Genomic DNA, 23,796 nt, shown 5'->3' on the forward strand with positions numbered 1-23,796 from the left:
CGTTTCCGGTTCTGTTTCGTGTCATAGTTGGACTAAATGTAAACAATTAGATGATGCGAGGACTCATTACTGTCCTTCATCTTTGGTTGCACAGCCATTTTGACCGTCGTCCATTAAGCTAATGTTTGTATTTTGCTTCCTCCCACTTGCTGTTGCCATAGAAACGCGCAGAAGGAAGACCGCTCCCCTTTGGCGGTAGAGTATAACGAATACAAGCACATCAAAGCCAAGCTTAGGCTGATAGAGGTTCTCATCAGCAAAGGAGATGCCTCTAAGTTCCTCTAAAGAAAATAAAACATCACAGACTGACAGAGGAATGAATGAGGTTCAGGCTTAATAAGAGATGAACCACACCAGTCCATGGAAAGGAAAACCATCCATAGCAAAACAGATACACCTCATCATCCCTCACAATATTTTTATTTTCTTTCTTGTGCCAATTGTTCCATAGACACATTTGGCTTCAGGAGATACCAACATGTTGCCCCGATTAATCCCAACTGTAGAAGGGAAACGGTATGGCTTCGTTACTGACCTGAGAGGTGTTGGAACTGACATGTAGGTGCTGCCCCGGAGGCTACTCCATCTTGTCTGTTGTTTCCCTCGTATAGAAGAAGAACCCCGGGAACTCAAAATGTCGGGCATCTTTGAATGAATACTAACCTAACGTAGCAGGCCTTAAAAGACGCCTGAGCAGAGTCCCCACATCGGTTTTTCAGGGGAAGTGGAGGAAAATACTGTATCCCTGAGAACCGGAAACATCCGCATTTTCCTGCCTTCGCAGAGAGTGGACCAAAACCAACCTTTTTTCAAAGGAATATTTTTGTATTTTTTTGTGCATCTTGATATTGATTGATACCAAGATCTACCCTACATTGAATAGTCATCACTAATTTAAAGGATACATTTACAAAGTGTTGTATTGATTTAATTTATTTTTCTTCCTTTGAATGTTTATATGGTAGTTCATATAGACTTTTATATTGGATTAAAAAAAGTCTTAAAATGTGGAGTATAACATTAGATTTGGGATTATGTACTTTAAGGTATTGCCATTTAGAGAAACAAGATTTTGTAATCAGAAATAATTAATGAGGGGATTGTGTATTTTTGTAAGGGAGACAGTTACAACCTGCATGCAAACAACCAATCAGAGAGCCAGTCTAGCAGAGTTCAGCTAATGGATGGATTTTTTAAAATGTAACTCATGATTGGTGCCATATGCCACATTCACGTGCAAGTCGGAACTAGGAAACTCTGAAATTTCCGACTTGCAAACTGGTTGAACGCTGCACATGTATAACTACAACCAGTTAGCGAGTCGAACATTTCAGAGTTTCCTAGTTCCGACTAGCACGTGAACGTGGCAATAATCTCGATGTTAACCTAGGAAAAACACAGTTGTCGTCATCATCAATGCTTATTTGTTTGTTTCCAGAAATTGTGTGTATTTTTAGCATAACTATGAGGAAATGTCAGAGTGTTAATTTGTTTAAACTGAGAACTAGAATGTAAAACAAAGTCTGTGTTATTATGATCCAAAGAAAATGACTGATTGCATACCAAAATAGTGTAGTGGATCAATGTATACAATTTCATTAATTATTGTGATCATGGTCATCAGTCACTTATGAATTTGACTGCTTGTATATTATTTTGCATTGGTGTGTTTTCTTTTCCTACTCACTTTGTGAAAATAAGCTATCCTGTCTTGAAATCAGTGGTATATTTTTGCTCACACTTTTCAACACCGAGAAGGGCCATTTTGTGTGGAACATCCTTCCTTAAAGAAAAGTCCCAATAACTATCAAAATGGCTGCCAATCCCCAACGCAGAACCTTCAATACTCAACCAAGGCATGCTGCTTTCTTTATGTAGGTATTTTATCATAGCCTATTTGTTCCTTGTAAATATGGATCCAGATCTATGTTTACATTGCTAAGTGAGCAAGTACATTTTTCCCCAAAATGGATCATTTTAACAGTGTGACTTTCGTTTTTATTGAATGTAAAACACTGGTGGACATAATGAATTATGGGTGTGTACATTTTAGTACATAAATTGTATATGTATTTTGTATATATAAAACCAAACCTATTTTTACTGAGTTTATTGGCATTGGGTTTTCACTGGTGTGTTTGTGTGGTACTGAATTGGTGTGATGAATGTCAACACGTTTCACAGGGAAATACTACAAGAACACATCAACGTCATGCATGTAAAGACCAAAGAACATGGCAATTTCATTCAGATATTGGTTAAACTCTACAGCAAAATTAATTTCTTTACACAGTCCCCCTATAGTACCTCATTTATCCTTATTCCCAGACCAATCTATAAAATAGCTTCTTGATTTAAAACAACTACAGGGCAAGCTGGAATTACATTTTATTTGTTCAGGAAAAAAATAAAGAAATGCCATCCATTTAAAAGGTACAAAATTAAATATGATATACTTGAAACAATCCAGTTATAGATCCACTAATAAGCCCTTATTTGCATACATTGACCAAGAAACATTGACCCCCATGATTTGGAATTGTCGCCATTACCATGGCGAAATAAGAATAAGGAATGAATAGGCTTTTCCCTTAGCCTGGTCGCTGATTGGTTTGTTGTCTTGCCACCTACTTTAGTCAGCACAAATGGATTAGGGACCAGGCTATAATAGAACACACTGAGCCTCCCTCAGGTATTGCCCTAGCTCAGCATTGAATAAACAAAATGTCACTATGACATTTGTTTTTGTTATGTCATTGTTTACATTGAGGGCAACAAGAGTTAGAAATGAAAATCATAGTAATTTTTCCCCTTGGGAGAATTTGTGGCTATTGATGTATTAAAACAAAAGACAAACAAGGAGACCAGCCATCCTTATAGATTATGACATGTTTGTCTTGACCCCAGTTACAGTGGAGAAAGACATGGCTTAAGAAAGGAAATGGTATGCTGAGACGTTCAGTAATAGGACTGAATAGGCAGAATGCACAAAGTTATTTTTATCACTTGCATATCAAAACACACGATCCAGATACACTTGCGAGAATAGTAATTGAAGTAACGTCCGGGAAACGATGCAGAGATGTTCAAAGTGCAACGTCCTCCGACCCTCATCCAAACGTCATTACAATACTGAGCTGTTTGCTTCAGTTCGTTATTGCTAATAACATCACCCAATATAATCTGTTCCTTAAACCTAATCAAATGACCCAAGACTAATTCTGGAGGTCAAATTGACCGATCCTTATGTCGTTGGTCCGAACGGTGTGTCATCATAGAAGGAACCGGTGGGAACCATAAACAGATATTCTGTAAATCAACCTATTATCCGCCAGGCCACGAATTTGCACTCATTCTGACCTCGTGGCACCAACAGATCTCCCAGATTGACATTGAGATTAGGAATAAATAATCTGGGGTTACAGGGATCAAAGACATTTGGATCAGCTGTATTTCTGTGTTTTGTTTATAATGTAACGACGAGGAGTCTTTTTAGCGTTTCCTCTCGACAACATGCACAGACATTTTAACATCCATAAAAAAAAAAAAAAGACTTCACCAATACTACTGTAATAAAATCACTCCAACGGCATTGCAATCAAAGAAATATTGATAAATGTAAGATTGAGGACATGTAAGTAACTCCAGTCGGTCAGTTAGTCTTTTTAATGTAGAAATAGACTGGTATTGTGGGTATGGCATTAGAACGCCATGTATTTATTGGGCTTGAGTATGGAAATGTCTGCCTGCTATTCACTCATGTATTAATCTTGTATCATCTGTCCTCAAACTGACCCAAGATCAGCGGTAAAAGGCCAGACTGATGTATTAATCTGGTATCATCTGTCCTCAAACTGACCCAAGATCAGCGGTAAAAGACCAGATCCCAGCTTCAATGTTCACCTCTGACACGTATAATTTTTCAAATCCCCAAAAAACTATTCAATTCAATAAATTATCTTAAAGCAACAAAAAAGCTGGTTTAATTAAAACTGTTCAAGTTATGTACATCAATCTGCATAGAAGACACAATTATAACTCAAAATATATCATCTCTTACGGTAAACTGTATAGGGAAAGTGCTATGGAATAGTAGCCCCCTTCCCATCCGTCCATCCAGCCACCCCCATTCACAGGGCGTTGTTATTAAAGTACATTAGCAGCCATGCTAATTCCCCCTGGTCCTCCAGGCCTCTAGGGGGAGCCACTGACCCAGCCAATGGGTCTCAAACCAGGCTGAAGCCCTCGTACTGCTCCACGGCCTGGGTGAGACGGCGATGCAGGGTCTCTTTGGTCTGGTAGCGGGGCATGTCCAGCAGGTTGTAGCAGGTGTGGGCCACAGGCAGATAGTGCTCCTCGGCCGATGTGGACTGGATGGAGATGCGGAGGCTCTCCATGCCATGGATGGGGATGCGGTCACTGCCCGTCAGAAATACTGGGAAAGAGCGGAGGGCTAGTGTTAGCATTAGGTATAGCATTATAGTTGAGAGAGGGAGGGATAGCGTTAGCTTTAGATGTACAGTGTCATTGAGGCTGAGAGTACTAATACTCAAGCAGCTTTCTTTCCTCGTCTTCTTTCCTTGTAGCATTAGAAATAGATAACATTGAGCTTGAGCCACTGGCTAAGTCCCAACACTAGTAAGTGCCTATTTAGACCTTGAGTAAATCTACAGATTGTCATTGTGATAGTTTAACGAGGTGTTGGCTGAGGGATCTACTCAGTACCTACTTAAGAACCGAGGGCTCTACTCAGTACCTACTTAAGAACCGAGGGCTCTACTCAGTGCCTACTTAAGAACCGAGGGCTCTACTCAGTGCCTACTTAAGAACCGAGGGCTCTACTCAGTACCTACTTAAGAACCGAGGGCTCTACTCAGTGCCTACTTAAGAACCGAGGGCTCTACTCAGTACTTACTTAAGAACCGAGGGCTCTACTCAGTACTTACATAAGAACCGAGGGCTCTACTCAGTACCTACTTAAGAACCGAGGGCTCTACTCAGTACTTACATAAGAACCGAGGGCTCTACTCAGTGCCTACTTAAGAACCGAGGGCTCTACTCAGTACTTACATAAGAACCGAGGGCTCTACTCAGTGCCTACTTAAGAACCGAGGGTTCTACTCAGTACTTACTTAAGAACCGAGGGCTCTACCCAGTACTTACATAAGAACCGAGGGCTCTACCCAGTACTTACATAAGAACCGAGGGCTCTACTCAGTACCTACATAAGAACCGAGGGCTCTACTCAGTACCTACATAAGAACCGAGGGCTCTACTCAGTACTTACTTAAGAACCGAGGGCTCTACTCAGTGCCTACTTAAGAACCGAGGGCTCTACTCAGTACTTACATGAGAACCGAGGGCTCTACTCAGTACTTACTTAAGAACCGAGGGCTCTACTCAGTACTTAAGAATCGAGGGCTCTACTCAGTGCTTACATGAGAACCGAGGGCTCTACTCAGTACCTACTTAAGAACCGAGGGCTCTACTCAGTGCCTACTTAAGAACCGAGGGCTCTACTCAGTGCCTACTTAAGAACCGAGGGCTCTACTTAGTACTTACATAAGAACCGCTTCTTCTTTTCCAGAGGGAACTCATGGAATACCTCCCAAAACATCCTCACAGTCGGATGAGTGGCTGAATACTCTCCTTTGTAAACCGCATTCTGTAGTAGAAAAGCCAAAACAACATAATATGGTTCTATTATATTAAGGACAGTTATGTAACTGAAGTTGGCCAACTGCTATGACTTCTATAAAGCATTCTACTTCGTCACTATCATTAAGTGTTATTCAGAGTTAGAACATGATTCCTTCATATGTGACAGCCTGTGGAATTCCTCACAGAGCTGTGTGTGTGTGTGTGTGTGTGTGTGTGTGGTGCATACACTCACGCACTTATGTGCAGACCCTTTACCTAGCCTAACCTAACCCCAGCGTTCAAACTTCATACACATTTCCCACATTCTGAGCAGTGCTGTGAAAACACCCCGCTTACGCAAGAGTCCCCATCATGTTGTCAATATCCTGCACATGACACTCGCAGTAAACATAGATCACAGGCCCCTTACAATCATCTGAAGACATCAACACGCTAAAAACAAACTAATCCAGGAGAAGCCCAGTGCACATTACTTACGGTGACCTTGACCTTTTTAACTTCCTCCATTAGCCAATGGCTAATCCCCATGCCCTCCTCGGCTCCGCCCTCAGCAAGCCATACATGTCCCGACGTTCGAACTTGACCAGGCAGACGCTCAAACTTCCTGGTTTCTGACTGGGGTTTTGTCTAATTGGCTATGCTCTCGGAAACTGCCTGGTCAAGACAGGTTCATTTTAGTGATCAATTATTTTGATTAGTTTTGACACTGTGCTTTGCAGTATGGCATCAACTGTTTTATTATATTACACCCCCCCATTTTGATGTTCTCCGGTAACAGTATTTAGTGTTAACACCAGTGTTTTCCATGGATGTTTGACTCCGTGATTGACTGCCCTGGGGTGTATTCACTCTCACATTCTCCATCTACCATTAAGGGTTAGCTTAGCACTCACATTCTCCATCACCTACCATTAGGGTTAGCTTAGCATTAGCACTCACATTCTCCATCACCTACCATTAGGGTTAGCTTCGTATCACCTACCATTAGCATGAGCGTTAGCTTTAAAGCTCACCTTCTCCATTTCCTCCCAGTTATAGTTGTTGTTTCCCACCACCATGGCCATAAGCTCGGAGGGCTGGAACAGCGACAGGATCTTCCCACCACACACCTTCAGGAACCCAGAGGAGAAGGCCTGGTACAGCTCGCTCACCGAGTCCCTGAACATGTACTTCAGGTAGGCCTCCACAAACTCCTCCCTGACACAGAGAGAGACACACAGACAGACATAACACAAAGAATATTGAGTGGCCATATTGTTTACCATCCTAATTTTAGAGATGCAATCAGTAGTCTGGTTGTAGTTAATAGCCAGGGCCAGCCCTAACCTTTTGTGGGCCGTATGCAAGCACTCTTGGCAGCAGATAGAAACATTTTACATTTTAATAATTTACTGCAATTCTACACATTTTGCCATGGGGCAGAGAGAAAGTTTTGCAGTTGTGAAACTAATTTCATGAAATTCTACTATTTAACCTGGGACGGAGAGAAAATGTTATAATTTAAAAGCCAATTTCCGGCACGTATACACATTTTGCGATGGGGTGGATAGAAATGTTTGCCGCTTCAAAGCTAATTTACTGATATTCTACATATTTTGCCATGACTTATGCCATCTTCATATGATTTTCGAGTGAGAGTAATTCCCTGTAACCATTTAATTTGTTATTGCTTAAACCCCTGCCTGTCTCATGTTGCTGCACTAATACGACACACACACACGTGATGTGACAAGCCCCTCCACCTACGGCCATGCCACACAGAGGGGTTGTCAGCCCTAAGATGGTCATCATTGGATAAGACTACATGGCCCATAACCCACTGCTCTACAGGTCAGCTGGCCTGAGTGGCCTCATTATGGTTTAAATGAATGGTTTCCCCACATGGAGAGCAGCAGGAGCTGCTGAAGACTATCCAGGCGCCGTAGAACTGTTTAAACAAAGGACTTTGCTTCAGTTTGATGATTGAATAAGTTATACTCTGACAGAGTGGCCTTTTGATTTAGTTTGTCATTACTCTATTATTTGATTAACAAGTTTGTTATTAAAATTAATCATATGATGCAAAATTCATCATCCAGGGATGATTTCTGCATTTTGAACATTACATTTCTTGAAAACTTGATTGCTGACAAGCAAAACATTTAGGGACTCTGTCAACAATGGACGAATGAAACAAATACCAAAAGATAGTTTTTGGGTGAAATTTTCCTTTGAGCTGCGACTGTACATGCTGTTCCTGTGACTGTCAGTATAGCTTCATTCTCAAGGCAGGCCTATCCCCTCAGGAGGGGAATAGGGATTTGTGAGGATAGAGAATAGCAGTGAGAGCAGCACTAAGCCTGTGTCCCAAATGGCACCCAATTCCCTATATAGTGCACTACTTTAAAGGGATTAGGGTGCCATTTGTGACGCAGACTAGCGGTCTCTCCCAGGAGGAGGTGTCACAGGGGAGGTGTTCTGTGTTCTGGAGACACGCCCTACTGGGCAGATTGGAGACCCTTGGCCACTGCACCGGCCAATCAAAACAGATTAAAATAGACCATACATAACCCATCACCATAACCATCTATAATTGAGATCCAAAGCTTTACCAGATGACATGGGACTGAGACACCCATCTTGAATTTAGTAACTATTAAGGGGCTGGGTACTGTGCATTCTGCAGTGTGGATTGGAGCTCTACTCATTAACACTTTCATCCTAGTAATAAACAACTATCCCAGTTAAAGGATGGGACTTTCCCTGATTAATTTCTCTCATTTAGTCAGGAACTTAACTGGTAAAGAACTTTATCTTTAAAACAGCACATGACTAGACAGAGAGAGAGTCAACTGTTCCCTTGCACATGGGATAGAGAGAGTCAACTGTTCCCTTGCACATGGGATCGAGAGTCAACTGTTCCCTTGCACATGGGATCGAGAGTCAACTGTTCCCTTGCACATGGGATAGAGAGTCAACTGTTCCCTTGCACATGGGATCGAGAGTCAACTGTTCCCTTGCACATGGGATCGAGAGTCAACTGTTCCCTTGCACATGGGATCGAGAGTCAACTGTTCCCTTGCACATGGGATCGAGAGTCAACTGTTCCCTTGCACATGGGATCGAGAGTCAACTGTTCCCTTGCACATGGGATCGAGAGTCAACTGTTCCCTTGCACATGGGATAGAGAGTCAACTATGCCCTTGCACATAGGATGTTTAACACACACACACACACACACACACACACACACACATACATTTTGTCCCTGTGTGAGGGTGTGTGAGGTTCCTGTGAGGAGGAAAAGATGATGATGGCAGTGTGTGTCCAAACTTTTGACTAGTTTTGTGTGTCTAATATATCTCATTGCTTAAATGTATGCATAAATAATACCTTATCGATGCCCAGTCTTGGTCATGATATGGTTTCAGTTTTTTTAGAGTTCAGCACAGCATGGCCCAGGGAGGATGTGTGAACTCTGTGTAGCAACATGGTTGGCCACCCACCTGATTTCCTGACAGATATTGTAGCAGCCAGCTACAGAGACGTCAGGAAAGCTGCAGGGGAATAGGAACATTGCTCTTCGGCCTACTCTCCCTTTCTTACTAACACACACACACCCCAGCCTCTCCCTCCAGAGATTTAACTGGCAAGCCCCACAGCCAGAAATAAAAACACTCGATCTGACAAACGCCAATGAGGAATGGGAGCAGGAAACTTGCCATAGCGTCTGTGGGCTAAGCTAGCCTCCACAACTCCACTCACAATAAACAAACCTCCCTCGGTGTAATGAAGAGGAAAGGTGACTCAACTCATTGTTTCCCAGTTTTTCCTGACCATGTGACCTGTCCTGGAAAACTCTGGGCTGCAGTTATAGTCTATAAGTAGGAATAACTCCTGGCATTATGCTTTCACTTATTTACATTTTAGTAGACGGTCCTATCCACAGCAACAATTAGGGTTAAGTGCCTTGCTCAAGAGTACATTGACAGATTTTTCACCTAGTCACCTCAGGGATTCGAACCAGTGACCTTTCAGTTACTGGTCCTGTGCTCTTAACCACTAGGCTATCTGCCACTTGAAAATTCTAGATATGCCTGCACTTCAAGTCATAACAGACAGCCTTCAAAATGGCCTTCGTAGTCAGACTCTGTTTTGGCAGGATGAATGGGTTATTTTTTCGCTTGCTCTCTCTCTCTGGGTGGAGGCCCTGAGGATTTGGCCCCACGGCCAAATGGCTAGTCAAAGTATAATGAGGATTTGTGGAGAGATGTGGGCTGCTGTTGTTCTGAACCCAATCCTAGCTGGGGACATCCCCATCTGTTCAACACAAGCTTCCAGCACACCCCCGTACTGTTACCTCAATGGACTCCTCCATATGCTGCTCTAACTCTGTGTCAGTGACAGAAGGGCCGCCTCAAAATACAGTGAGCTCCAAAAGTATTGGGACAGCGAAACATTTTTGGTTGTTTTGGCTCTGTACTCGGCTACCCACCCCAAAATGCTAACCTCCCCTGTTATTGTAATGGTGAGAGGTTAGCATATCTAACTTTTTCCCTCATCATTATTCACAATTAATTCAGGATTATCCGTAATCATGGTAGCATCCACATTCATGTAGAGAAACATATTCTATTCGTATATACAATAAAACTGACTGCAATGACACAATATATTATTTACCATTACATTTCTGTTGGGCACAATAATCTGATACACAACCAAAACAAACTGCAAATGCATCCAACAGGTTACTAGAGTGGCAAGCTTGATATAGTGCTAGGAATATGGGGCCAAATACTTCACTTTTAGCTATTTTAATTCACATAAGTGAACTTGTCCCAATACTTTTGGCCTTCTAAGCAGTTCACCCTGACCTCAACCCCCTCGAATTGGGACGCCGACTGCGAGCCAGGCTTAATTGCCCAAAATCAGTGCCGGCCTCACGAATTCTCTTGTGGCTGAATGGAAGCAAGTCCCCGCAGCAATGTTCCAACATCTAGTGTAAAACCTTCCCAGAAGAGTAGAGGCTTTTATAGCAGCAAAGGGGGACCAACTCTATATTAATGCCCATGCTATTGGAATGAGATTTTGGACGAGCAGGTGACCACATACTTGTAGATATAATAGTGTAATTATTGTTTATTGGCATGTTGTTTATTGATGTGTTTGACAGGTCGTCATTGTAAATAAGAATTTGTTCTTAAAATGTGAAATAAAACATGATCTGGGGACCGTGATGTAATAGAGAGGAAGAAGCTTACGGTTGCAGTGCTGTTTTAAAGTCAGTGTTGTTGTGATAATGTGATATAGTTATAGTTGGGTATATATAAGGGGCCCCACCTGTTGTTCTTGTCCACAGTGATGCGGTCTCCTCCAGGGATAAGCTCCTTAACCTCCGTCAGACCATAGTACTCTCTGGTGATCTGGGATGGACACAGTGGGGGGAGGGGGGTTAGATATCACCCAGTCAGGCAACTAAATATCATCCATTTCTACTGCAGCATCTGATTTGGCATCTGAATGTTGTGCAGCTCTTTCTGTACAGTCATCTTTTAATGGGTGATGACAGTGTTTCAGGAGGGAGTGGGTGTTTTGTGTGGTGTTCAGACATCTCCAAGAGTTGGTACAATTCACAACAGGGGGGCCCTGTGAGGACTTACAGCAAAGTTTAGACAAAATGTCTCCTCAATGTCATCTTCCTCATGGTCCAGGAGCTGTTGTAAACTCCTAGAGAGAGAACGAGAGACGTATTCACTAACACATGACCGTAGAGAATGTTCTGTCTCTCTATGGGAGAAAACAAAGAGGAGGGCTAGAGAGAGGGAGAGAGGGAACGCAAGACAGAGAAATAGAAGACCAATGTCATCCTCATCAAAATTCCTCCCACATAGCTGCGTCTTGAGGTAAAGACTCATCCAGCACACTTTTCATCACTGACACGGACGGCATCCCTCCCTGGCAGCCTCAGCCATCGCTAAAGACTTTCTCCCGAACCTAGCTGGGGATAACACACTCTCCATTTTAAGGCCTCTGCCCTCAGTAGCATTTAGTGACATCGCTAACGTCACATTTTAGCACTTACCCTGGTGGCCAGCTGTGTTCTGTCCCCAAAGCACCTGGATTATCTGGGATAGAACAGAAGCGGGAACAACAAGGCTTCCTGTAGCGCTAGCCTGTTTGAGCGCTAACGCTAGCGGCTAATAATAGACACTAATGGAGAATGCCGGCTATGCTAATTCTAACAGCTAATAATAGACAGTGATTGAGAATGGGTGCTACGCTAATGCTAGTAGCCAATAATAGACACTAATGGAGAATGGGGGCCATGCTATGCTAATGCTAGGAGCTAATAATAGATAGTGCTGGAGAATGAGGGCTATGCTTTGTTAACGCTGGGAGACAATAACAGACCGTGAGTGATGGAGAGTGTTGGAGGGGACTACACTAAGCTATGCTTGCTAGGGAGATGCTAGCCAACCCTACCACAACACAGGAAGTATGCATGGAGTAACAGAGCCAGGGATAGGGTGCCAAGCGGAAAATAAACTCCTCTTTCTCTCCAGACCCAAAGGGCAGCCAAGTGGGATGTCTCACATTCTGTTGAAGTTGGAGGGAAGATGGGAGTGTGCTGCCTTGATTTGTATGGGCTGTGTATTGGATTGGTGTTCTTATGGGTTGTGGAGTTGAGTTTTTCTGCACAAAGTACTCAACTACAGTAGTCTGTGACGTAGGTATAGTTGAAGTTGGAAGTTTACATACACCTTAGCCAAATACATTTAAATTCAGTTTTTCACAATTCCTGACATTTAATCCTAGTAAAAATTCCCTGTTTTAGGTCAGTTAGGATCACCACTTTATTTTAAGAATGTGAAATGTCAGAATAATAGAGAGAATAATTCATTTCAGCTTTTATTTCTTTTATCACATTCCCAGTGGGTTAGAAGTTTACGTACACTCAACTAGTATTTGGTTACATTGCCTTTAAATTGTTTAACTTGGGTCAAACATTTCGGGTAGCCTTCCACAAGCTTCCCACAATAAGTTGGGTGAATTTTGGCCCATTCCTCCTGACAGAGCTGGTGTAACTGAGTCAGGTTTGTAGGTCTCCTTGCTCACACACGCTTTTTCAGTTCTGCCCACAAATTTTCTATATGATTGAGGTCAGGGCTTTGTGATGGCCACTCAAACACCTTGACTTTGTTGTCCTTAAGCCATTTTGCCACAACTTTGGAAGTATGCTTGGGGTCATTGTCCATTTGGAAGAACCATTTGCGACCAAGCATTAACTTCCAGACTGATGTCTTGAGATGTTGCTTCAATATATCCACATAATGTTCCATCCTCATGATGCCATCTATTTTGTGAAGTGCACCAGTCCCTCCTGCAGCAAAGCACCCCCACAACATGATGCTGCCACCCCCGTGCTTCCCGGTTGGGATGGTGTTCTTCGGCTTGCAAGCTTCCTCCTTTTTCCTCCAAACATAACAATGGTCATTATGGCCAAACAGTTCTATTTTTGTTTAATCAGACCAGAGGACATTTCTCCAAAAAGTACGATCTTTGTCCCCATGTGCAGTTGCAAACCGTGGTCTGGCATTTTTATGGTGGTTTTGGAGCAGTGGCTTCTTCCTTGCTGAGCGGCCTTTCAGGTTATGTCGATATAGGACTCGTTTTACTGTGGCTATAGATACTTTTGTACCTGTTTCCTCCAGCATCTTCACAAGGTCCTTTGCTGATGTTCTGGGATTGATTTGCACTTTTCGCACCAAAGTACATTAATCTCTAGGAGACAGAACGCGTCTCCTTCCTGAGCGGTATGACGGCTTCGTGTTTATACTTGCGTACTAATGTTTGTACAGATGAACGTGGTACCTTCAGGCGTTTGGAAATTGCTCCCAAGGATGAACCAGACTTGTGGAGGTCTACAATTTATTTTATGAGGTCTTGGCTGATTTCTTTTGATTTTCCCATGATGTCTAGCAAAGAGGCACTGAGTTTGAAGGTAGGCCTTGAAATACATCCACAGGTACACCTCCAATTGACTCAAATGATGTGAATTAGCCTATCAGAAGCTTCTAAAGCCATGACAATTTTCTGTAATTTTCCAAGCTGTTTAAAGGCACAGTCAACTTAGTGTATGTAAACTTCTGACCCACTGGAATTGTGATACAGTGAATTAGAAGTGAAATAATGTCTGTAAACAATTGTAAAAATTACTTACGTCATGCACAAAGTAGCTGTCCTAACCGACTTGTCAAAACGATAGTTTGTTAACAAGAAATTTGTGGAGTGGTTGAAAAACGAGTTTTAATGACTCCAACCTAAGTGTATGTAAACTTCAGACTTCAACTGTATTTGATATCCAGTTATCTTTGGGCTCCCGAGTGGCGCAGCAGTCGAAGGCACTGCATCTCAGTGCTAGAGGTGTCAATACAGACACCCTGGTTCGAATCCAGGCTGTATCACAACCAGCCGTGATTGGGAGTCCCATACGGCGGTGCACAATTGGCCCGGGTCTGGCCGGGGTAGGCAGTCATTGTAAATAAGAATTTGTTCTTAACTGACTTGCCTAGTTAGTTTTTTTATTTATCTTATTTCAATTCAGAGTACTAGGAGTACACAGAAATACTAGAGTAAAGAAACACACCAAATGACTAACCAACTGTCATTCATTTCTCTTCCTTCTTCACCACCACTTACTTCAAAACCCACAGCTGTGTCGACACTCTACTGCCTCGGTCTTAAGTGTACCCAAACGTCAGGCCAAGAAAACAACACAACCCATGACAAAACAACAAGACACTATTCATCGTCTGGGTTGTTTTGTGGCCCAACACTCCCAAGGGAGCCAACTCCTTAAAGAAGGCTGTCTTTTACTGTGACACGCTCAAGGGCCGATGCACTACCCTAATTGTAGCCCTCAGAATGGTAATCTAAGGATAAAAAGCTTCAGCACTAACCTCCGGACCATCTACAGACAATTAGACCCTAGGCCAACCGCTGGGTGATGTACAGTACAGTGCCTTCAGAAAGTATTCACACCCATTGACTCTCTCCACATTTCTTTGTGTTACAGCCTGAATATAAAATTGATTATATTGAGATTTTGTGTCACTGCCCTATACACAATGTCAATAATTTTTTACAAATTAATAAAAAATTAAAAGCTAAAATATCTTGAGTCAATAAGTATCCAACCCATTTGTTATGGCAAGCCTAAATGTGCTTGACAAGTCACATAATAAGTTGCATGGACTCACTCCGTGTGCAATAATAGTGTTTAACATGATTTTTGAATGACTACCTCATCTCTGTACCCCACACATACAATTGTTTGTAAGGTCGCTCAGTCGAGCAGTGAATTTCAAACACAGATTCAACCACAAACACCAGAGAGGTTTTCCAGATTGGTAAAAAAAAAAGACGTTTGAGCATGGTGAAGTTATTAATTACACGTTGGATGGTGTATTAATACACCCAGTCACAACAAAGATACAGGCGTCCTTCCTAACTTAGTTGCAGGAGAGGAAAGAAACGGCACAGGTATTTCGCCATGAGGCTAATGGTGACAATAAAACAGAGTTTAATGGCTGTTATAGGAGAAAACTGAGGATGGATCAACCACATTGTAGTTATTCCACAATACTAACCTAAATGACAGAGTGAAAAGAAGGAAGCCAGTGCAGAATGCATGCATCCTGTTTGCAAAAAGGCACTAAAGTAATACTGCAAAAAATGTGTCAAAGAAATTAACCTTATGTATTGTATACAAAGCTTTATGTTTGTGGCTAATCTAACACAACACATCACTGAGTAGCACATTTTCAAGCATGGTGGTGGCTGCACCATGTTATGGGTATGCTTGTCATCGGCAAGGACTAGAGAGTTTAGGATAAAAAGAAATGGAATAAGTTAAGCACAGGCAAAATCCTAGAGGAAAACCTGGTTCAGTCTGCTTTCCAACAAATACTGGGAGACTAATTCACCTATAAGCAGGACAATAACCTAAAAAAACAAGACCAAATATACACTAGAGTTGCTTACCAAGATGATATTGAATGTTCCTGAGTGGCCTAGTCACAGTTTTTACTCATAAGATCAGTTTGAAAGTCTATGTCAAGACTTGAAAATGGCTGTCTAGCAATGGTCAACAGAATAATGTGCAAATATTGTACAATCCAAGTGTGCAAAGCTCTTAGACTTACACAGAAAGACTCCCAGCTGTAATCGCTGACACAGCAGTTACAGCAGAGACAAACAAACAATCTCCTCCTGGATCAAGATCCCTGCTGCCTAAATTTGTTTTGTGCATTTGGAAAGAAACAGTGTGTACTGCCAGTAATACGATATACCCTAGTATGGTACAGGAACGGTATGAAGATCTGGATGCCGCCCAACCCTAAGCCCAACACTCAATTATTGCCTTCTGAAGAAATGTTGAGTTTACACAACGTTTTCAAATAAGGAGGGAAGGGGGAATTTAAAAAATAAACCCAGAATGAAATCTCTCCGCACCCAATAGGAAATACATTTATACAAACAGCATGGACAATCAATATACCTAATGGCAGTAAAAACATTGTGTTCAACACCAAGTCGTTTTTAATGAATGAAGAACACTCACTTTCCATGTAGAACTTTTAACAAGATGTGGCTAGGGGGAGTTAGCATGCAAGTCCATCCCAGCCTAGAGGCCTCGTGGCTGGGCTATGAATTCACATTACCTGCCCTCTGTGGGAGACAGCTCCTTGAGGTCCTCCAGAGTGGGTGCTACGCCCAGTAGCTTCTTGTAAAGGACCTGGGGGAAGTGGAGGTCCACCACGGTGCTGTTATAGATGGCCAGCCCACAGATGATCCCTATCAGATTGAACCAGTTGTGCTCCACAAAACACTGGGCACAAACAGAGAGAGACACAACAAGGAAGTTAGATAGAGAGGCAATGCTTTGTTGGGTGCATAACAATAGTCTTAAGAGCCGTCCTCTTCTTGTTCTTGTTGCTCGTTCCTCGCTGATCAGAAAATACAGGAGAGGTGAAAGCAACAAGATTGAAGCCTACTGAAAGTGTTGTATAACTGTTTATCAGTATTAAGAGAGAAAAAAACCAAAAAGGACTTGAAACTATTGAGATGTACACCTTGTTTATGATGGAAATGTAGGCTGGCATACCACCAAAGGTCTGTTTTTAAATCCAAACCAAGATTTCATTTGTTTTTAATTCAACCACTTCATTCAATAATGTTCACCAACTGGGAAATGTATTACTGGGCTACTCAGAATTGTTGTTGATTCATTACGCATGTGTTTCTGATTGAAACTACAAGCTACATATGAATAATGACCTATTATGCCTTTCTAACAAAATATTGTTGATGAACCCTACAAACCTATTCTGAGCCTATTGCACTTCATTCTATTGTTACAGCCCCGTTTCAGCTCCTCCTTCAAATCACTACTCTCTGTCACCTGCGAGTGTCAAAGGGTTCATAGACATTCATTCATTTTCCCACGACCCAGGTTGCTATTTTGTTATACGTGAGTGAACGTTCCCGATGTCGCCTTGCCTCGCATGGGCGTCCCTTTTCCTGGAAAACTGATCTACGTCAACTCACTCCGATAGGACGGCTCTCATTACATAAGCGGTTCATATTTCAATACAATAATTATTTCAACCCTCAACAAACCACAACAACCAATATGACCTTTCTGGCCTAGTGGCATGTCCCTTCACACAATAGAAGGTATCCAACTTACAGCACAATGGCCAGGCCACACAGCCAAGCCTGGGTCGGGGGGTTAACAAAGGTCATTGAAATACAGACAAAAGACGTTATGAGACACAGGTAAACAGCTAAACACTCAGGTAACCAAGACCAACCGTGTCTATTCAGAGCATTTGGAAATATTTTTGAAACGTTGTTTGTGACCTTGTTAGTCTTTGAAAATGCATAATGTTGTTTAGATGTAGAAGATAATGAAATGGACCCTTCTGACATGTTGAGGTGGTTGGCTGGCTTCCAAAACATGAGTAGAAGGGATTTGACAACTAATATGACCTTGGTGTTGCTTCATACACTAGATAGGGTCTGTGTCCCAAATGGCATAGAGCACTATATAGGGAATAGGGTGCCAATTAGGATGTAGTCAGACAGACTGTAACATTGGTTTTCTACAAAGAGCCAATTCTAAGATGTCACAGTCCCCCATTAACGGTTAGACATGTTTTATTGTCATTACTGTAAAAGAGAATGCGTTCTTACCTGGAAACATTTTTAAAAAACAACACACAAAAAAAACAGTTATTCAACAGACTACTACACTGTTCGCTTGCAACACTTCCCTTTTTTATTTTATTCCTCTAGCAACCGTTGCCAAGGTCAGTGAAGGCATTTAATACACTTCTCTTGAATCATGTACTATACTCCAACGCACTTGCAAGAAATATTTAATACTACAGCCCTTTTCAAGTACAGTGTTTTATTTATTTAGCTTCTTTTTTTTCTACACAGTATTATGAGTAACATCAGCACTATATTTACGCAATAAGGCACCTCGGGGGTTGTGGTATATGGCCAATATACCACGGCTAAGGGCTGTTCTTAGGCACGACGCAACGCGGAGGTGCCTTATTGCTATTATAAACTGGTTACTAATGTAATTAAAACAGTAAAAATACATGTTTTGTCATACCCGTGGTATACGGTTTGATATATACGGTTCGAACCACCCAGTTTATAATTACAGTTCGATATGTTCAGTTATCAACATTTGTTAGTGTTGCAGTGTGAGTGGTTCACAGTTTTATTATGTCATGTTATGAATGCCATCAGCCCTATATGCACAGTAAGATCGTGGTTAGCGGTACAGTGTTGTGCAGTAGAAGCGGTCACACAGGAGGTTGGTGGCACCTTAATTGGGGAGGACGGGCTCGTGGTAATGGCTTTTGAGGAATAGATAGAATGGTATCAAATACATTAAACACAATGTTTCCATGTGTTTGACCCCATTCCATTTGCTCCATTCCAGCCATTATTATGAGCCGTCCTCCCCTCAGCAGCCTCCACTGAGTGGTACACGACTCACTTTATCAGAGAACCAGAGCAGGTTGGACTGGGTGTACTGGGTGAACATGCCGTACACAGGGTCCATCAACTCCTTCAGCAGCAGTAGGAAGAACTCCTTGGTTACCCCCCCTGCATCCACCGCCTCCTCCCCATCAAAGATCACCTAGAGGGGGGAGAGCGGGCCTTAGTTCCTGTAATTAAAGTGGCACTAACTCCTGCCCAAATACTCTATGTATCACTTTCTCATCTTCAAGTGATATGACCTTAGATCCTGTAATTGAAGTGGCACTAACAACAGTGATATGTCCTTAGTTCCTGTAATTTAAGTGGCACTAACAGTGATATGTGCTTAGTTTCTGTAATTTAAGTGGCACTAACAACAGTGATATGTCCTTAGTTCCTGTAATTTAAGTGGCACTAACAACAGTGATATGTCCTTAGTTCCTGTAATTTAAGTGGCACTAACAGTGATATGGCCTTAGTTCCTGTAATTAAAGTGGCACTAACTCCTGCCCAAATACTCTATCAATCCCTTTCTCATCTTCAAGTGATATGACCTTAGATCCTGTAATTTAAGTGGCACTAACAACAGTGATATGACCTTAGATCCTGTAATTTAAGTGGCACTAACAACAGTGATATGTCCTTAGTTCCTGTAATTTAAGTGGCACTAACAACAGTGATATGTCCTTAGTTCCTGTAATTTAAGTGGCACTAACAGTGATATGTCATTAGTTCCTGTAAATTAAGTGGCACTAACAACAGTGATATGTCATTAGTTCCTGTAATTTAAGTGGGACTAACAGTGATATGTCCTTAGTTCCTGTAATTTAAGTGGCACTAACAGTGATATGTGCTTAGTTTCTGTAATTTAAGTGGCACTAACAACAGTGATATGTCCTTAGATCCTGTAATTTAAGTGGCACTAACAGTGATATGGCCTTAGTTTCTGTAATTCAAGTGGCACTAACAACAGTGATATGTCCTTAGATCCTGTAATTCAAGTGGCACTAACAACAGTGATATGTCCTTAGATCCTGTAATTTAAGTGGCACTAACAACAGTGATATGTCCTTAGATCCTGTAATTTAAGTGGCACTAACAGTGATATGTGCTTAGTTTCTGTAATTTAAGTGGCACTAACAACAGTGATATGTCCTTAGTTCCTGTAATTTAAGTGGCACTAACAGTGATATGTGTTTAGTTTCTGTAATTCAAGTGGCACTAACAACAGTGATATGTCCTTAGTTCCTGTAATTTAAGTGGCACTAACAGTGATATGTGTTTAGTTTCTGTAATTCAAGTGGCACTAACAACAGTGATATGTCCTTAGTTCCTGTAATTTAAGTGGCACTAACAGTGATATGTGTTTAGTTTCTGTAATTCAAGTGGCACTAACAACAGTGATATGTGCAGCCGTTGACAAACAATGGATGATTGGTAGTGTTATCTTATTTCTCTTTGATTACAAAGATCTCTCCTAAAAAAATATCTCTGTCTATTTACGACACACTACATGATCTTTGTGACCCTGAGAAGTGCTGAACTCTGACCTTGAGGGGCTTCTTGAGGTCGACGTCGGAGTAGATGGTGAGCTCCCTCAGGGCGTCGCTCACTAAGTGGTCCCTGCGTACGTGGAGCACCAGGAAGGGGTTCCGCGCCAGGAGGGGTTCCAGCGTCAGCAGCATGAAAACGTTATGCATGTTGGCCCCGCTCACCGCCATCTTGGAAAAGGTCACAGACAGGGGAAACGATCAAAAATATGTCCCACCCCACCCTCCAATGTAGGAGATGGATTTTTATTTTATTTTTATTTTACATAGTGTTTAAAAAAAAGACAAGTGCAATTAAATGCTCTCCAAGGGACATGATTCATTCTTACATTGTCTATAAAAACAAGTTATTTTAACACGGCAAATGTCAACATAAATCAGTTCCAAACTTGAGTTAACAGTGGGAAACTTTTATATAAATGGTCCCGTGTGGCTCAGTTGGTAGAGCATGGCACTTGCAATGCCAGGGTTGTGGGTTCGATTCCCTGGAGGGATCATTACAAATTAAAATGTATGCACTCACTACTATAAGTCGCTCTGTACCAGAGCATCTGTAAAAATGTACATATAATTTTCCAATCCTGGCTGTTACCTGCATCTGTAGCTCAGCGTCAGTTTGCAGCATGGTGGTCTTGGCTTGGGCGTTCAGTATGAACGGGTAGGCACATAAAGTCACTGAGCTCTGAAGGGAAGAAAATAGAAACGTTATCGTTTGAAGAGATGTCTTTCTTAGCATATAGATAACGTGGCATTTACACTCATTTGATTAGAAAACAGCCTGTATACCTGTACTGCTGGTGTTCTCATTTTCTGAAAAACAAAATTATAAATCATCAACTCAGTTTTGTCCAATTTACCCATGAAAACTATATTGTAGAGGATCATAACAGTGTATTCAGATTGACGGCTAGTGGCAGAGGTATGGCTGTCTAGCTATACCAGTTTACTGAGACATTGGCCAGAGCTACAAGGCACAAAGGTGAAAATATGAGGGTGGGGACAACAAAGTCTCTGTGCTCTTCCTAGAAAGGGCCTACAACAGTTCGACAGATTCTACTATGCAGGGAGAAAGAGGGAGTGAGAGAGAGAGGGAAGAGGTATAGGGGTAGGGGCTGGAGGCTCGTCTGTGAGAGTAGCATTCGATTGGATTAGGATGAGAATTAGATCATTGGACACACACACACCAAATTCCACAGGACGACATCGTCACAAGAAGAGAGAGAGAGAGAGAGAGAGACACACAGCGAGATGGAGAGAGAGAGAGACGTAGAGAGCTCCAGTACTCACAATCTCTGCTTTACTCAGAAACCACTTGAGGTAGTCTTCCTGGATGTCCACCAGGGTGGTGATGTCAGGGATATAGAAGCGGTTGTACTCCACATGCCCGGCCTTCAGGTTAACCTGGACACACACAGCAGCACAACAGCCCTGCTCAGAACACACACCCCCATCATTATGATTGTTTACCTTTATTTTATACCAGGAAGTCTCTTGCGGTTTGATACATTTATATATATAAAAGGATATCATGCATATTCTTGATATTTTCCCACAATTCTGTAAACTTGTTTTTTGCATTACCGACATTCTTTAAAAAAAAAATGGACACCTCATGTGTTCCTAACCTTTTAAAAAAGGATCCTATTGGCACAGTTGACCTATGCTTTAGGCCGGGAATCATAACACCTCTTGAAGTTTCTCCACAAGCTTTAGTATAAAACTTTAACTTGTGAAGTATCTAGATAAACTTTTATGTAAAGAATGACCTAATGAAATTTCCCCATGAGCATTAGCAGGAAACGTTACCTTATGAAGTTTCTCTAGAAGCTTTAGCGTGGCACTGGTGTAGTTTTCTAGGAAGACAGGGACGAGCAGGGCCTTTCCTCCGGTTAACAGGAACACCACGATGCTCTTATACATGTCCACCAGCCTGGAGAACACACCGCCGTCCACCAGGCACCACCAGTTATCTGCGGGGATCCAGAATATAACACACCACCAGTTATCTACGGGGATCCAGAATATAACACGGCGCCAGTTATCTGCGGGGATCCAGAATATAACACGCCGCCAGTTATCTGCGGGGATCCAGAATATAACACGCCGCCAGTTATCTGCGGGGATCCAGAATATAACACGCCGCCAGTTATCTGCGGGGATCCAGAATATAACACGCCGCCAGTTATCTACGGGGATCCAGAATATAACACGCCACCAGTTATCTACGGGGAGCCATAATGTAACACACCACCAGTTATCTACGGGGATCCATAATGTAACACACCACCAGTTATCTACGGGGATCCATAATGTAACACACCACCAGTTATCTACGGGGATCCATAATGTAACACACCACCAGTTATCTACGGGGATCCATAATGTAACACACCACCAGTTATCTACGGGGATGCATAATGTAACACACCACCAGTTATCTACGGGGATGCAGAATATAACACGCCACCAGTTATCTACGGGGATGCAGAATATAACACGCCACCAGTTATCTACGGGGATCCAGAATATAACACACCACCAGTTATCTACGGGGATCCATAATATAACACACCACCAGTTATCTACGTGGATCCATAATGTAACACACCACCAGTTATCTACGGGGATGCAGAATATAACACGCCACCAGTTATCTACGGGGATCCAGAATATAACACACCACCAGTTATCTACGGGGATCCATAATATAACACACCACCAGTTATCTACGTGGATCCATAATGTAACACACCACCAGTCATCTATGGGAGACAGAAAACAAGACACCACATCACATTCCAGCATCTTTTAAAGGGAACCTGCTGTGACATTGTATATTTAAAAGTATGGCAGAAGTGCCATGTGATGCACTGTACACATGAAGTGTATACCATTATGACGGTTGAATAACTGCCATTTTCCTGGGACTGACTGTGCAGTACGGAGAAAGAGTATTTGTGGTAGACTGAGGTGTACAGTTTATACAGTATCAAACACTGTTCAGCACATTTGTATGCATGAGGGTATTTGTCTGTGCACCGGTGTACCTGCATGTTTGTGTCAAACCAAATCAAATTTAAATTGTCATATGCTTCGTAAACAACATGTGTGGACTAACAGTGAAATGCTTACTGACGGACCCTTCCCAACAACACAAAGACAAAAATAAAAATAAAAAATAATAGAAAGAAAACCCAAGGAGTAAATATACAATGAGTAACGATAACTTTGCTATAAACACAGGGTACCAGTACCGAGTCGATGTGCAGGGATACAGAGTAATTGAGGTAGATATGTACATATACAGTTGAAGTCGGAAGTTTACATACACCTTAGCCAAATACATTTAAACTCAGTTTCACAATTCCTGATATTTAATCCTAGTAAAAATTCAGTCTTAAGTCAGTTAGGATCACCATTTTATTTTAAGAATGTGAAATGTCAGAATAATCGTAGAGAGAATGATTTACTTCAGCTTTTATTTCTTTCATCACATTCCCAGTGGGTCAGAAGTTTACGTACACTCAATTAGTATTTG

At 42.0% G+C, this 23,796-nt stretch overlaps 2 protein-coding genes across 4 annotated transcripts in view; one reads left to right on the forward strand and one right to left on the reverse strand.

Moving 5' to 3' along the window:
* The window catches only part of LOC115202259 (protein FAM13A), a 78,932-nt gene extending 76,824 nt beyond the window's left edge, over positions 1-2,108 (forward strand). For both annotated transcript variants that reach the window (XM_029766279.1, XM_029766280.1), the window contains one exon: positions 162-2,108. In XM_029766279.1, the coding sequence (XP_029622139.1) occupies positions 162-285 (124 nt within the window). In that variant the 3' untranslated portion in view covers positions 286-2,108. The remainder of the gene's footprint in view (positions 1-161) is intronic.
* Positions 2,109-2,217: 109 nt separating this feature from the next.
* LOC115202260 (probable E3 ubiquitin-protein ligase HERC3) overlaps positions 2,218-23,796 on the reverse strand; it is a 40,219-nt gene continuing 18,640 nt past the window's right edge. For both annotated transcript variants that reach the window (XM_029766281.1, XM_029766282.1), the window contains 12 exons: positions 22,065-22,228; positions 21,546-21,659; positions 21,045-21,068; positions 20,851-20,940; positions 20,259-20,429; positions 18,725-18,868; positions 16,368-16,534; positions 11,304-11,370; positions 10,984-11,066; positions 6,675-6,858; positions 5,563-5,665; positions 2,218-4,435 (listed from right to left, as the gene is read on the reverse strand). In XM_029766281.1, the coding sequence (XP_029622141.1) occupies positions 4,227-4,435; positions 5,563-5,665; positions 6,675-6,858; positions 10,984-11,066; positions 11,304-11,370; positions 16,368-16,534; positions 18,725-18,868; positions 20,259-20,429; positions 20,851-20,940; positions 21,045-21,068; positions 21,546-21,659; positions 22,065-22,228 (1,520 nt within the window). In that variant the 3' untranslated portion in view covers positions 2,218-4,226. The remainder of the gene's footprint in view (positions 4,436-5,562; positions 5,666-6,674; positions 6,859-10,983; positions 11,067-11,303; positions 11,371-16,367; positions 16,535-18,724; positions 18,869-20,258; positions 20,430-20,850; positions 20,941-21,044; positions 21,069-21,545; positions 21,660-22,064; positions 22,229-23,796) is intronic.

Source organism: Salmo trutta, chromosome 11, assembly GCF_901001165.1.
Source record: "Salmo trutta chromosome 11, fSalTru1.1, whole genome shotgun sequence".
Lineage (NCBI taxonomy): Eukaryota > Metazoa > Chordata > Actinopteri > Salmoniformes > Salmonidae > Salmo > Salmo trutta.